A 17,013-nucleotide genomic window follows, 5' to 3' on the forward strand; every position below is an offset into this window, starting at 1 on the left:
AGCGACTGTGGCAAACATGAAAATATAATTTAGCGGGGTATGTAATGTGCAGTGGCCTGATAAAACACTGAGGGGGGAAACTCTATTTTCGAAACCCGGGAGAATTGGAGCAGCGAATACAGAGGCTTGGTTTAAGAAGCGGGCGGATATGTTAGATTAGGGTGACATTTTCCTCTGTGTAAAGAAAAGGAGGAGAAGAAGAGTGGCGAGGAAAGGGAGAGGGAGTTTATCCAATCCATATTTACTGTAACAATGGCCTGATCCTCATTGGGAACAGCAAGGGAGAGAGAGAAGAAGAGAGTCCAGAGACAGACACAACAGTGACGGCGATAGACCAACTAGTGTGTGTGTGTGTGTGTGTGTGTGTGTGTGAGTCTAGTCAGTCTGGTGTATCTTCAAATGAGATCAGTGCTTATTGACTGAACTCTCTTATCTCTAATCTGTGGGGTAAATTGCCTCGGTTGCTGCTTCTCTTCAGACTCTCCCTTTCTTCCTCCGCCGCTACTGACTCCCCTCTTTACGATCCCATCAGACACAGCAGGCACAGATGCTATTTACTGGGAGGCGAGTAGTGTATGTGTGTGTGTGTGTGTGATGGAGGGAGGGAGAGAACAAGAGAGATCGGTAGGTAAGTGAATGCGTGGGCGTATCAGGGAGTGTTGTCCATGTTGCTTTTTAACATATCTCTCTTAAACTGTGCAGCATGTGTGCATGTTAGGGTTAGACCGATATATATCGGTTTGCTGATATACAGGGCCGATATTGGCCTTTTATTAAATATCGGATATCTGCTAGTCAGGGTCGTCCACCTCCGATATGATGAGGTTCATCCCTGACCACAGCTACATAAAAACAGTCTGTAAAACCTGCAATAACATTTTATTTTCTTTAAAGCAGCTGCTAACCACCTAAAAGAATGTCATTAGTATTAGTTTTAATGGAGAGTTTTAGTGTCACTTCATGGTATAAATGCTGTTTCCATCCTGACAAGAATAACATTTTGGGTGAAACACTCCCCAACAATCCTCGTATTTTTTGTTTTTTTAAGGTTTTGTGGGCATGAAAATGTTCAAATTTTAATATACAGAATATCGATTATTGGCACCTTCAATACAAAAATACCGGTATCGGCCTTGAAAAGCCCATGCATGTCGAATCTATGTGCATGTGTGTATGTGTTTGCGTATCTGCAGGTATTTTGCGTGTGTGTGTATCACTGTTTGCTGTTCTCTGCTGGGAGGTAGGGACGGGACGATAGCTCCCTCTGTTATCGTATGTCGTTATCATATCGTAAGGTGAGATAAGCTTATCGTCCCATCCCTACTGGGAGGTGAAAGGATGAGCATTGGAAGAGGTACTGGGATAAGGGGGGAGGCTTTTTCGGGGGGGTTATTGGTTTGAGTAGCTTCTCTGTTCTTTGAATGACCCTCCAGGACTTACCAAGCTCTGTGGACTAGTCTGACAGCTCTTTAAATAAACGCAGATCATTGAAGTGTTACGGATGATTTATGAATTCTCAGGTTACATGGAAAAGTCTAACTGGAGAAAATATTTCCTCAGCATTTCAAATACAGGACATTGATTATTACTAACATTGTAGTTTGGAATTGAAGTGATTTGTTTCCAACCAGAGTTTCGCCTGCAGCCTGCCTGAGAATAATCAATCTTTCATTCTGTCAAATCAGTGCTGATGAGAAATCAAGTCAAGATGCAGTTCACAGGCTCGCTCATGCTTGCTGGGATCAGATGTAGTTCAGTTACAGCCCAGGCTGCAAAAAATACATTTCACATACTGTATATTTCAGAATATATTTAGAGAAATGCTTAAAAATATACTGAAATGTGCCCGATATTTATATACATGTAGATGACATTAATTTGAACTGTAATCTGACACTGGAACTAACTTTTCTGATGCTTCACAGTCTGGAGTAGGAAACACACACTGAAGTGAAGAGTGTCAACAGCTCAGGCACAACGTTTATTCTGACACTTTCTCTATCTGACTATCTTTAAGTTCAACTCAGATATTAAAAATATATTTCAGTATCAAAAACATATAAACAGACATCTTCCTTTAAACCTTTACACTACACTTAATAGTCTACTACACATTCACTCATATTTCAACTATCAGTATCATTTCTTCCAATCACACACACACACACAAACACACACACACATACACACACACACACAATTAGGCTTACCTGAAGCCAATCACGTAATACATTCTCAACATTAACATTCAAATTGGCCTTAAAACATAAACAATCCATTTTATTCTGACCTGACAAAACCTTATTCTCCAAAATATACCTTAAACCCATTTTCCTTATTAATTGTAGTGTGCTATTAAACCGGTGTAATGTTAAGTGCATCAAAATCACTTACTGACTACACATGCAGCTAAACAGTACATTCTCTGTCTGAACTGTACCAACTTCAGTCTCTAACACACACCAAGAATTCAGAAGAACCAAAATACTTTTTCCAAACACTCACTACTAACTGGTATAATATGAAATCACATTACACTTCTTGTACAGATTTAATAAACCCAGAAAATATACTTTTTTCACTTTTACCAATGTTAACACAGAATCTGTCAGTCAAGAGGAACTTGGAATCTCAGTGGCATCACACTCAGTGAGCAGTGTAATGTCAGAACTCCCAGGTTTAAAAGAGGGTCCAGTGGCCCACAGAGGCATTTGGTTTCTGAGCATGATGGAGGCGACACAGCAAACAAGACGACAGAGAGACAAGAAGAAGAAAGGCTGGGAGGTACAGCAGAACCCACAGCAGCAGGATGCCCAGGTATGGCCCTCCCACAGACCAGCAGGGAGGAGAGCCTACCTAATTCCTCTCCCTGAGGAGAGAGAGACCGGGGTCCCACACCATCTCCAGAACTACAGGAGACAGGAGGACAACTGGACCAGGCGAAGGGAACGGGTACGGGCCCAGGAAGAGGTCTGGATCCGTGCCTGGGCTGAGGAACAGACCGAGGTCCAGAAGCAATCCGGCCCAGAGAAATATCAGAAGATAATGGAGGAAGAAAATTCTCTGAAGCGGGCTCTGGGCCTGGACTTCCTGATCCAGACCCATGAACAGCCCCAGGAACAGGCCATCAAGACTGACGCTCAGCTGGAGGAGAAGCCTGCTGGTCAGCAGACCCAGGCTGCAGAGGATTCTCTGTCAGACCTCCAGCTGCAGCTGAAGGAAGCACAGAAGCTTGCAGAGCAGCAGGCCAAGAAAATCCAGGCCATTGAGGAGAAGAACAAGGCTCTGCACAACAACATCGAGCAGCTTAATGAGGATCTCCAGAGAGAGAAGAACCTCAGCGCTCAGGCTGAAGAACAACATCAGGCTGCCATGCTGGAATTGCGGCTTAAATTTGCAAAATCGGCCATCCAGGAGACAGATGCTAAGCTGAAAGCAGATGCACTGAAGGACGCTCTGCGAAAGGAAAAAGAGGAGGCAGAGAAGGCCAAAAACATCACCAAGCAGGCCGTGGAGGAGACCCAGAAGGCCGTTGAGAAGTGCCTGGCTGCCCAGCTGGCTCTGAAGCAGGCTGAGGAGAAGCTGGATGAACATCTCCTCCAGTGGCAGCAGGAGAGGGCCGAACTGATCAAGGCCAAAAATGACACCCAGCGGGCCATGGAGGACAAGGAGCGAGAGTGGGCTGAGAGAGAGCGCTTCGTGCTGGAAAAGATCGCAGATCTGGAGTGGGACATGAGTGAGACTTTGGAGAAGAAGAAGAAGAAGAAACGTGGCCTTCTGAGAAGACTCGCTGATGCCCTGACTCCCAGCCGCAAAGAGAGGAAGAAGAAGAACAAGGAGGACAAGATGGAGTCAACCTCCAACTAGCACTCCACTAAACCTCCAATTCCTCAAGTGAAGCACCATGACACCTGTGCTCACACACCTTGCACTTTGCATCCTGAATAAAAGATATCAGCATGATATCTAAAATAATGTACTGCCTGTATAGTTTTACTTCTGTAGAGAATTGTACGTTCCACTACAGTCAACAGTGTGTGTGTAATTAAACTACCAATTGTTTATGTGGTTTTGCTGTTTAAATGCTGTTAAAAACAGGAGTCATCCTGAAGTCACACCATGGTCTTGGAATTTTAAGGTTCCAGTTGACATTTTACTCCAAAATAATTTACTCACGTAATGCAGCTCTAGAAGAAGTCTTAACATATTGCTGAAGTTTGATATAGATGGGTATATTAATTTTGCAATAGGCTACTGGATGTGAGAAACTAAAAGCTTAATATCACAAACAGTCAGAGAACAAGCAGCTCCTGTGACAAAAGCTACATGTCTCTATCTTGTTTTCTGAGAGTGTAGCTGAATGTAGACGGAAGTTTACATTTCCAAACCAACAATTATATTATAAAGTTCCACATGGAATAACTGAAGGGTTCTTTTCAGTACTGTGAATCTTACGAAACTCCTACACTGAGCTAAATTCACTCTAAACACAATAACCATGATCCCAGCTGAAGAGCTGCTCTCTCAATGTTGGTGTTGTGTTACTCATGGTATTAAGAAACATGTGATCTGATCTCCAGCTAAGATCTCTGTTACTCGCAGTTTGAGATTTGGTAATTAAAAATTTATTTAGACTTTATTTTACTCAAAACACAATCTGACAAAGTCACCAATAGTCAGCTATTTTTAATCAGAGGGAATGATCAATTCTGTCCTTTTTGGTTTGAGACAGGATCTCCTCTGGGCTAATCCAGTCTCTCCCTATGGCAAGCAGTTTTAATGTTTAATGATCCCTGTGGGGAAATTGGGCCGTTACAGCAGCAAAGAATAGGATCTAGCAGTGGCTCGGATATACTGTAAATGAGGATAGCGCAAATAGAGAGTATAAAACATGACACAGCCCATAATTACAACCATGAGAAGATACTGAGAAAAACCAGGGAGGGAAGTTAAATTCTTACTTGTCAACATTACAACCAACCAAATACTTATGAGGTTAAGGGTCAGAACCACGATAAATATTACAAAGTATTCCTGCGATCCAAGAATGATCATGTATTATCAGGCCCGTTGTAATCAGAATTGTTCCAATGATTATGAATAGGAAGAAGATGAAAGATGATGGTGATGATGTTGATGATAATGAATACTCAGGGCCTTATAGAAATGTCAGCTTATTTTGCATTAGCCTTCATTCCAAGTCCATTTATGACTTGTTATAGGATCTTCAACCAGACAAAAACATCACACCATCCTATATGATCCACGCCTCCTCGAGTCAAAATTTGAATTGCTTGAGAATTGACTTGATGCATGAAGAGAAGACTTGAGACTCGACTTGACTTGAGTTCTGGTGACTTGGGACTCGACTTTAACTTGTACTTTGATGACTTGAAAAGGTTTCTAAAGTCTTGACTTGAGATCTTGTGTTTGTGTAAATGACTTAGATTGAAAGTGATGAGGTTTGTTCCAGCAGACAACTGAATTTAAATTCTGTTTTCTGAATTTGTATGGAATGATTGAATTTACATATACATACTGTATATATGTATATATATAGTAAACTGTATGTTTATATATGTGGGAAAACTTCATCTTCTTCAGGTCTAACGCAGCCTACATGTCCCTTATGTTTGTTGCTATGTAGATGCTTAAAACACTCCATACTCAGGGAGGGATGGAAGAGGAGGGAGTCACCTTGAGAGTCAATCTCCCAGTGGCGAATGAGAGGAAAACCGACTGAAAAACTATCTCGGGCCACAGTTGATAGAAAAGAGTTTTAACAACAACGGCTGATCTGGCCATCTGCCCGTGCTCTGGCTTCTTTTTTATTGGGCCTAAATTAGGGCTTTAGGTGACGGCTCGGGCCACAGAAAACTAATCAAATGGAACCGAGTGAAAGATCTCGCGTTTGCATTGAGGATCCTATATTTCTTTCTTTTACTTGACATCCAATAAGACCATCTGAGGCCGAGTTTCGGTGGGTGGAACCACAAGTTGTTGTCCGTCTCCAGCCTGTTTCCTCTTGCCATTCAACAGAGCTAAGATGGATGCCCGGAGATAGGGAATAAGCTACACACCCTTTTCCACCTAAGCTGATCTATACCACACGCTGAAAGTTCTCCTGTGAAACTCCTACAGTACATTACAGTACGTCCCCTGGAATGCTAATAAAAAATATCAAAGGAAAATCTACCGCTTTACTCAGGTACCAATACTGATATTTTTGGATCGAAGGTGCCGATAGCTGGTATTTTGCATCTTAACATTTGACCATTTTCATGCACATGGAATTCCAAAAAAGTACGAGGATTGAGTGTTTTCCCCAAAATTTTATCCTAGGCAGAGTGGAAACAGCATTTATACGATCAAGTGGCACAATAACTCTCCATTAAAACGCATAGTAATCACATTTTTCAGGTGATTGAATTATGAAAATAACATTTTTGCAGGTTTTACAGACTGTGTTATGTAGTTGTGGTCAGGAAGGCCGATATCTGAATTTTAATAAAAGGCCAGTAAACCCAGTTTCAGGGGAACACACTATCCATTCTAAGTTGGATGGTGAATAATAGGGACCGGACGATATACTGAATTCCAATATATCGCGATACAAAAATGTGACAATACATATCGTGGGGCAGAACAATCAATCGCGATATTAGCTATGAGACACTTGAGCATCACAGTTTCACAAGCTCTCCATCCAAATTATATTATTTGCACTTTTTAATGACATTTTTAAATTGTTGTTTACATTCTAGCAAGCCAATGCTATTACTAGAAATATTTGTGGCTCAGAAATAAACATAATTCTGCACAGTCAGACTTTGTTGTCATTGAACTTTTATTTATTACATCGTATCGTGGTTGTATCAAATCGTGAACCCCATATTGTGTATCAAATCGTATCATGACATACGATACATACCGTATATCGTCCCATTCCCAGTGAATAATATGGGACCTTTAATGATGCTAACTGATCCTTTAAGTAAAACATTTCAGCAAGAGCACCCAAATGCCAACCTTCAATATTAATGTGCTGTACAGTATTTCAAACTACTGTTGGAGTTGAACGCTTAAATAAAGTGTTCAACTACTAGTTTGAGACGAATGAAGGGGCTTTTATCTCATTGTACCTCCATTTCGGGGGGGAACATTTCGACTCCTGTTATCTTTACACAACATCTGTGACTCTTTTACCGCGTTCGTGTCATGCGGATTTACCGTAAAAGGAGCTGCAGACTGGGAGAAGACATTCAGCCTCCTAGTGATAATTACAAGTAGGATATGTTGGAATATTTTTGTAGATAATAAAAATCTAAATTAGAGGTTATATTCACACCAATACAATCAACTCTACTTGAAAAGCAAGCAATATCTGCTGCAGTTTGTGTAGGGTTGATTTTAAATGAATACATAAAAATGCTTTTGGATGCAGGCATCCCCACAAGTTAAATATGCTTTCAAGTTGTAGCAACTCTTGCGTCTGTACAAGAAGAAGTTCAGTTTTTTGTAAATGTAAATGTACGGTTATTGCTTACTGTGCGGAGGATGTGAGGAGACGTGAAACTGTAAGAGCTGCTGTGTGGAAATAATGTGGGTTTTCTCCTTTAAAGCCATTCAGCAGTGATGGGATACCTCCTGCCTCTGGCACCGTGCCAACGATCAATGGGCTCTCTAACACACTGCTGCCCATTCCGCAATGGCTGCCATAGCTCTCGCTCCACATCCCGCCATACATCACTTCCTCCCGCACCCAGATTCAGCAATGCATCACTTTCTTCCCCTCACCTTCGTAATGCATCACTTCCTGGTGGCCATTTTGTTGCGGTTCCGCCTCCTTCAGGCTGAACGGCTCTAAGTCCCATTAAGTCGGCCTGAAACTTAGTTCCCGTTATCGGCTCACTTAGGGTCGAGCCAATTCTCTCAGGGGGTGGAAATGACTGTATCATTTACTTAATAAAATCCAATCTGAAATTTGTTGCTCAAACTGGAATTGCCGAACATTACTGCCCTTAATGTATATGGGGGAAATGACTAATTGAAACAATAAAGGCAGGGGAAATTAGATGGAATTAAAAGTAGCGCAAAAAGGCCACCCCAAAGGAGCTGAGCGAGAGACCCATAACTTAAAGAGAGGGAAAGAGTAAAAGAAAGAGGAGATGAAAAAGTTTCCCTTTGCCTCTTCTCAACTCTGTCCCCACTTTTCTCCGCATTGACCGCCACCGGTCTTTTTTTCCCAGTTCCAGCAGTATAGACATTTCAAAATACATTCCAAGTCAACACACAATAAGTCATAAAATGCATTATATTTCTCTCCAAAATAAGTACAGTACATGGATGGATGACAATGCGTACACTCGTTTGAAATGGGACAGCGACTTGAGAGAGAGTCTTGACTTTCGGGGTCACGTTTGCCTGGATGCGATTTGTTTTAGTTTTCCATGAAGAGGAAGGTTTAGTGAGTGATTTTGTTGTTGTTGTTTTTTGTTTGTTTGTCTGTTTTTGCTGGGGAAGGGGTGTGGGGGGGTGGGGGGGCATGCCTCCTTCTTTTCTAGTAGGGAGTGAAGCGACTGCACCCTCCTCTGTAAAGGCTAGCCTGCAACATCAAAGATGAAAAAGCGCCAATCAGTATTCAATATAGGAACCTTGGCTCATATGATTAATATTAGATCAACTTCTCTCTTTCCCCCAAAATAAATATTCCTCCCTTTTTCCGGTTGTCTCTCTCTCTTTTTTTGAGAGTGGTTTTGTGGACTGGGAAGTTTGTGTGATTGCTGTGCTGTGTGTATGTGAGCATGGTGTGGAGGAATGAAAGACTAGAGGTTAAAGAGACCATCCTTCCACTGGATGACCTAAGGGTTATAAGAGGGACCTAAGAGTTTCGGTAACGCTTTACGTTCCGGGTCCGCAATTTCCTCATAATTTCATAGAAAGGAACTGTGTATTTCTGAGGAAGTTTCCTGGAAAGAACCATGAAAACTATAAACTATTTATTGGAAAAGTAATAGGCAGAGGTCAATGATTTCTAATTTTCTATATAACTACTACATAATTTCACGGTTCTGTTTTGGAAACGACAGAAGAAACTGGAGGAACTTACCAACTACCACTGAACTCTTTCTCTATTTTCCCTAGAATTAGTACATAATTTCATGGTTCTTTCCAGGAAACGTCCTAAGAAATTAACAGTTTCTTTCTAGGAAATTATTAGGAAATTGCGGACCCGGAAAATAAATCATTACAGTTTCCCTACTGGAAGCAATAAACACCTATTATTATTAAAGAGTAAGTAAACCCCAAACCCAAATATGTGGTGAAACCTGACATCTAATGGTGAAAAGTAGGGTGATGTCACCTCCATAGAGTACAACAGGTGTTGACATCACCTGGCACAAAGACCAGCCAATAGCAGATGGCCAGTTCAGTACCCTACTTTTCACCATTAGGTGTCAGGTTTCACCACAGATTTGAGTGGGGTTTAGTTACTCTTTAATGTGCTAGATGGCAAGGCGACACTTCAACTAACCAAAAACTGCTAGTTGGCATTATTAATTAATCTTCCTAACACACACCAAAATGTTAATAACAAGACAAATTTCTTAGTTAATTGCGGTATCACTAAAACATTTGCGACCATCAGGGTGTCCCCTTTATATAGGTCAATCAAATACACTATAGCAGCTTATGTAATATTCTTTTGATCTTCTGATGAACACATACTCTCTTTGCCTCCCGCCTGGCCGAATGAATGGACTGAGGTAATGCCGGATCTATATCACTCTCCGGACGATCTCCAGGCACTAACCCGGCCCGGCCATCAAAGCCCTACATCCTGAAATATCCGACCATCCTCTCCTAGAGCGGAAGAGAAAGCCAACCTAGCCCAGCATGCATTATCCTCTCCACACACCAGAGCTCGGCATAAAGGAGTTAGCCCTAACCTCACAGGACCTAATTAGCAAAAGGCTTTTAACTGTGGAAGCGCTAATCAAAACCGATTCCATCATTTCTCCTAGCGCCGAAATGGAAGGCGATGGAACTTGGGGAGGAGACCGCACAAGGCACGGCGAGTTGAATTCATTAGGATGTTCAACTTTCAGCTCGGCCAGGAGAAGTTGTAGGTTCAGAAACTCACTTCTCCAACCCATCATCCTGCCCCATCATTATGAACTAGATCTGACAAAGATGGGTCTTAGAACATTCTAATGGAACTACAGTTCAGTGTGTAAGGCGTGGTTGGAGTTTGAGAGAAGTTTTGTTGGAGTGTTTTGTGTTTTCTGAGAAGTGGAGCATAAAAAGATCTGCAGTGTAGGGTGTGGATTACATCTGGGAGGAGGAGGAGGGGTGGAAAAAGGGAGGACAATTTTGAAGAAAAAAGAGAAGAAAGAGTAGTGTAATAAGGAGGAAAACACAGGCCACTGTTTTAATTAAGTAAATGAAGAGGAAAAAAATGGTCGTAATTAATGAAGGCTTTTAGCTAGCAGCTGCACGAGGAGGGGCCGGGGGGGGGGGGGGGGGGGTGTTTGGTGGGGTGTATGGGGAGGAGGAGTGGGGGGGGGGGATACGATTTCCGCCACCACAGGCATGTAGGCGCTCGGCATCAACCCTCATCTGTCTGCAGTCCAAGCTTCTGCGCCAATCAGCATCTTCGGCAAGCAGTCGGCTTGGTACCACAAATTCATTTTTCTGTCTCTTTCTTTCTTTCTCTTTTTCCTTCTTCTTTTTATTTTTTTTGGGTCTATCTCTCTCTCTCTCTCTTTCTCTCTCTCTCTCTGTTACTTTAATCTCCCATGGCACGTCGAGGCACGTACTAGATGGTCGTTAATCTTTGGAAGAAGTCCCTACCCACACCCGTGAAAGAAAACAAATTGTACTTTCTCTTTTTTTCCCCCACCTCATCTTATGGGGGTGCTCTGTTTCTTTTCTTTTGGAAGGTTTTTTTTTTTTTTTTTTTTCATCTTTGATGTTAGCTGCAAAGCTAGCTAAAAACAAACATTAACCATTCGACTATCTCCCCTTGCAAAATTTGCAGAGACGGTTTCCTCCGTGTGGGGAGAAATCCACGGTCTCGGTTGGATTTCAAGCAAGTAGCTTCAGGCCAATGAAATTGAATGGGGAGTTTGAGAATAAGGCAGCGTCCCTTTTTCATTTACTGAAGTGGCAAAGACTCACATTAAACATTAAAACGGATCTCTCACAGAGGGAAACACACAATTCATAGGAACAACAAGTGATAGAGCAGCCTCCATGCTGTCCAAACATTTACAAACCTACCTTGACAGCGACTATCCACTCAGTGTAACGTGTTCACATCATTTAAACTTTATTAAACATGGATTATGCCTCCCTTGAATATGTGACCCAACATGGAAAAACAGGCACATTTGTAGGATTTTTTTCTTATTGACCTATGCAATCAGGGCTGTAAAATGGTGTATTACATGTAAGGAGTCAACTGTTTTTCACATTTTTAGTTACTAAATGCAAATTGTTCAGACTTTTTCCAATGTAAAACAGGTTAAATGAGTTCATGGTGTTGGGTCACATTATCAAAGAGGAAGCACATTGATAACAGGAAGACAGCAACTTCAGTTCATCATGACACCTTGCAGTCTGGGACAATGTTTAAACTCTCTCTAATAACTCCTCTTCATAAATCACCAATGAATGGTCTGGTTGTGCCAAAACAATCTCTTATCTGAGGACAGTGCTGACCAAAGGATGAGAGAACAGACTTACCATAGTGCCCACACTGTATGTGGCTGCAGGTCCAATCGTGTGGTGATATGGGTCTGCTGTTGCATAGACTCTGCCGTAACTATAGAGGACAAAAACAGGCAGAAACAACGCTTACAATGAAATAGGGCGGTCTAAAACATAAAGACAGCCTATCCCGAGATATTTCCAAGACAAACGTGATTGAAACCAAATGGATGGACGCCGCAAACGACCAGAAGCCTATTTGCGAGGCAGCGGATTCCCACTTCCACTGACACTTTGACTTACTCCCCAAACGTAAAACTATACGGACTCTGCGAAAAAAACAGGACAAATCAACAGGCAATGCGATCAATTGGGAAACACTGTTAATTGTTTTCCCACCTTCCCCAACTCCGACTCCCGGACATAAACCTCGTGGACGCCGGCTTTGATTGAATAGGTTTGATAACGGATAGGGAGTGTCAAGCGACCACAATGAGTATGCATGAGACACATAAGGCATTGGGTCGTCGATTTTAACTGGGGTCTGGAGGAGAGATCTATAATCATTTCCCCCTCTCACTCACGTTAAGGACAGGCCTATGGGATGAAAATGCAATCGATGTCTCCCTATAAATGTACGTCGTAAAGGTGAGAGTGTGTGATTGCAATGATTTGTTTTACCCGTTCCAATTTATGAGAAAAAGGGGGTGAGTGTTTTATCTTCTGGACGAGGGGGGGGGGGGGGGGACGCGATAAAAGTAACGTCAGGGAAAAAAGAGAGGGAAAGATAGGGAAAAAGAGAAGCGAGCCCGAGTGATAAGAGGAGAGGATGGCTAGAGGGAGAGAGGGGTGCGATTATGAACAAAGAGTGAAATGAGAAAAAATGATGCTGTGGGGTTGGGAAAAAAGAGAGAGAATGCATATGGGGGGGGGGAAAGGAAATGTAGGTTAGGAAAGAGGGAAAAAATGACTTGTGAGAGAAGGGGATTCTGGTTAAAACGGAGGACACCGAACAAGAGGGAAGAAGAAAGAAAGCTGGTATTTATCTGCCATGGTGTCCCATCCCTGCCCCCCTCCCATGCCCACTTCTTCTCTTCCTCCCTCGCTCTTCTCCTCCTTTTCCTCTTGGCTTCCCCTGGCTGCCATCTCCATCCCCTACTGTATCTCTCACTGTCTGTCTCCCGAGGCTTATTCCCCGTCTATTCACCGGCACTGGCTCGGAACTAATCCTCTCCCTTCACCGTCCCCTCTCTCCTTTCTTCCATCCATCCCTCCATCCCTCCTTTCTCCTTCTCCGCCACCAGACCGCTTTATTTATATTCCCCTTCTTCCCTCCCTTGTTTGTTTATTCCCTCCCTCCCCTCCCTCCCTCCCAAAAGTAAAAGGGAAGCCGGCGGAGGTCTGGAGGGCAAAGATAAGGGGGTTCACCGCGAGGGGGTTCGACTACCAGAAGAAGAAGAAGACAAGAAGAAGGTGGTGATGGAGGAGAGGAGTAGTGAAGAAGAAGAGGAAGGGGAAGGAAAGGGGAAGGGGGGGGGGTGTTAGTTGAGAGATGATGGAGGGGAGGATGAGGTTGAGTCTCACGGGTCAGGTCCTGGACGCTTTGAAATTTTTGCTTCCTCTCGCCTGGTCTCGAGTCTAGACAGTGGTAGTCTACACAACTGAGAGAAAGTGTGTGTGTGTGTGTGTGTGTGTGTGCGCACCCTAGAGGGATAGAATAGAGGCAGAGTCTGTCAGTCCCGGGCTCATCCACTCTCTATAAGCCCTCTCTTATCCCACAATAAATAAAACTGAACCCCCCCACCCCCCCCGCCCCACACACACACACCCACACACCACCTCCTCCCAGCTCCACCTCACTGCCCGGGCTTCCCTTTAAATCAGGAGAGCTTAAAAAAAGAATGAGAGAGACACAGTATAAAAGATGAAATGGAGAGAGAGAGAGAGAGAGAGAGAGAGAGAGAGAGAGAGAGAGAGAGAGAGAGAGAGAGAGAGGGATATACTGCACACGATGCCACGAGGACGAGAACGGATAGCGGCGAGGGGGAGGAGGAAAGAGGGGAACGCGCGAGAGGAGAAAAAGAAAGGGAATGAAATAAGTCTTGTGAAGAGACAAGCCCCCTCACCTGCTCCTCTCTCCTCCTCTGCTCTGTTCATAATTCCCCCTAGCGTGGCGCTCCTCGCCTCTGATAAATCTTACATTATCGGAGGCCTACAGGCCCCTGCTGCGGCCGTTTCTTATCGGGCCTGACATGCTCAATCTCCCTAAGATTAGCTCCCCAAGCACCGTCACACACACACACACACACACACACACACACCTAGACACCGGTAATAGCGTGCGCGCACACCCGCACACGCACATTTTTGCTAGAAACACACATCACCTTTGATCTGGAGGAATCACTAGCAGGCTTCCAGGCCCCCCCAGAGGCTGAGGACAGCTGCCCAGGGAGGAGAGCAGCGATCCTGGGTACAGAGGGGGCCAGAGGCCCGGGACAGGGCCGTGGAGACTACAGTACGAGACCCTGAAGGTTCAGGGATTAGGGGCGAGGGGATGACGTGGCGCTCTAAGGGGAATGACAATGGGAGGATGGAGTGGATAGAACTCCTCTACTCCTCCCTCTCACTCTCTCTTTCTTTCTCTGTGTATGTGCAGTGTTTCAAAGCCCCAGGGCGAGATGTTAAATTGTTTTCAGTTCTGTTCATCATCTGTTCAGGTCATCGCTTCAGCTGAGCCTCCTTTGGTTACTGTAGAGCCATGTGCTGTGTGACAACGTGCTCAATTTCAACCAATGTGTGTACTGGATTTTAAAGTATGTAGACCAGCCAGCAGATTTCAATTACAAACATAAAACAACAAAAAAGACAGAAATTATACAAGATATACAAAGGGGACAAGTTTAGCACATTAATGGTTTGTTATACAGCTGACTATAGAGGCTTTGGAGTTGTGTCACCACATTTGGTGCCATCTTGGAGGTCCATTGGAGAATTGGTTGTGGCAAAATAATGTCTAAATATATGACAACCAGGCTAGAAAATGAGAGAAAAAAGCTTGTTGTGGTGTGGCTGTAGATCCATTCAGTAAAAGTGAATAGTGTGATAAGGTGGATTTGTTACTGTGACACAGTAAACTGTCTTGTCTTTAGCTCTAGTCTCTACTCCAAAACACTCTGAGTTGTAGCTTGAGAAGAGTCAGCCCAGTTAAGAATCAAATAAAATCAAGTCAAATCAAGTCAAGTTTATTCATAGCCCTTCATCACAAGCTAAGGACTAAGGACTAAGCTCTAAGGACTTTACAGAGAACAAGCCTACCGAGATCTAACTAATCAACAATCACAAAACAAAACAATGTAGTTAACCTCAACAAACAGTTGGTTTTTGGCTTTGTTAGCTAGCTAACTATCCAGCAGGCTAATTTAGCAAAGCAACTAATGTTAATGTTAACATGTGACTACTGGCTACTAACGCTAGCTTCTACTAGATAACAAGTGGACATTATCTAAAAAAAAAGATCGATTTATCAGTGGTGAAATGATGAGTTCCCAGTCAATTGGTGATCATGATGCACAGACCAGCAGACCAGTAGCATTGGCTACTCAATCCAGGAGTCTCACGGTGTGAAAATGGAAGTGAAACTTAAAATTCCACAATTTAATCGGAGATGTGTAAAACAGCTCAACACTCAGAGAGTTAACATGAGTTAAAAAGACTGGCATATTGCTCCTATTTACTATTGGATTCCACTGGAAACACTGCTATCACTGTAGGTAAGGACAAGTGATTAATCCTATTGAAATTAATTGCACTGAGTCTATTCTATATGTGTAGACTCAGAGCACTCCGATCCATTTTCCATGCCACATTTTCTGCCACAGCAGCTGTTTTGGGGCACAGGACATTGCCCAAGAGCCTGAAAATGTTGCCCTACATCTCATTGACTTTCAGTAGGGGGGAACTATCTTCTGGAACCTAGATGAAAAGAGGGTCCAGTACCATTTATGGACAGAAAGAATGTTTCAGTTCCTGACAGACAATGTATCCCATGGGCTACATTCGCGGTCCAGCTGCTTATATTGGTGGTTGTTTGGCTTATGATGATTAGCAGCCGGGGGTCATAGTTTACCCACCTTTTAGTTAAAACGACATCACTGGATAGTACTATTAGTGGGAGCAAAGGCAGTGTACTACTTGATGGGCTTGTATCAAAGTCACAAGGACGCCAACATACCTGTCACTGTATGCGGCTGCAGCGGTGGCGGCTGGCTGGGCATATCTGTAAGCTGCGTACCCTCCCTGAAGAGAGGAGGAGGACTTCAGTATCATCTCAAATAAGAAAAACACAAGGTTGTCTCCAACTTACACACCACTGACTGTGAAGAAGCTAGAGGGAAGGGTCAGGACACGTAGAGGTCATTTAACAATGGAGATGGGACAAGGTGTGTGTGTGTGTGTGTCCAGCATGAGTGTATTGATATCATTCTTCATCCAACTGACTACTTTGTCCTATGCCAAGCAGACGCTGTACTCAATATCTGGCAGCTCTGATAGTGACTTAATGGTGTGTGTGTGTGTGTCTGTGTGTGAATTTATGTACATAACTGCTGTTAGTTATGTACACTCTAGTTTATGCTTCGGTTGTGGCAGATTCCTCAAAACACTTTGCACTACTTGCGTCCTTAAACACCACATTATTTTCTTGATTGGGAAAATAGTGAATACGACTTGTTGAGGGGTAAATAAAAAGACGTTGAAAGAAACAGTGACTTACATATATTTCTGCCCCATAGAAGCCGTCCTGGTAGACCACACTGTTGGCATAGAACAGTCAGCATTAGCCAAGGTTTTTTTTTCAGTTTTTCTTTTCATCACTGTTGGCAATGAAATGAAATGAAAAAAAAAAAAAAAGTGGTACAATAAAGATTGGAGTTTTAGTTAAAACATTTCTTGGAGGCAGAACTGCTCTGGAGGCAAAAATAATCTCATTGTGGAGCCAAAGAACCACATTTTTTCAGATTGGAAGTTAGCTAACTGGTAAACTTGAAAGGCAAATAAGGAGCTCTGGTCAAAATAAAAATAAAAATATAAATGGCAATAACTTCTTGTTTTCATTCATTCATGAACATGGCATTCATGATCTTGGAAGGTCAGCAGCTAGCTAACAAGCTGACTAGATAGCTATAGGCTAGTATGGCTTTGAACTTGGAATGTCAGCTAAGATAACTCGCTAACCTAGATAAGCTAGTATGGCTAGATTGCATTCTTTCAGTTAGTAGCAGAGTGCCAGGCTTCATAATA

General features: G+C 43.0%; 1 protein-coding gene across 2 annotated transcripts in view; it reads right to left on the reverse strand.

Moving 5' to 3' along the window:
- Nucleotides 1–8,560: 8,560 nt before the first annotated feature.
- The window catches only part of rbfox3a (RNA binding fox-1 homolog 3a), a 64,771-nt gene continuing 56,318 nt past the window's right edge, over nt 8,561–17,013 (reverse strand). For both annotated transcript variants that reach the window (XM_078290624.1, XM_071924679.2), the window contains exons 8-11: nt 16,487–16,526; nt 15,947–16,011; nt 11,749–11,827; nt 8,561–8,605 (exon numbers count right to left, since the gene is read on the reverse strand). In XM_078290624.1, coding sequence (XP_078146750.1) covers nt 8,561–8,605; nt 11,749–11,827; nt 15,947–16,011; nt 16,487–16,526 — 229 coding nt within the window. The remainder of the gene's footprint in view (nt 8,606–11,748; nt 11,828–15,946; nt 16,012–16,486; nt 16,527–17,013) is intronic.

This window comes from Centroberyx gerrardi, chromosome 20, assembly GCF_048128805.1.
Source record: "Centroberyx gerrardi isolate f3 chromosome 20, fCenGer3.hap1.cur.20231027, whole genome shotgun sequence".
NCBI lineage: Eukaryota > Metazoa > Chordata > Actinopteri > Beryciformes > Berycidae > Centroberyx > Centroberyx gerrardi.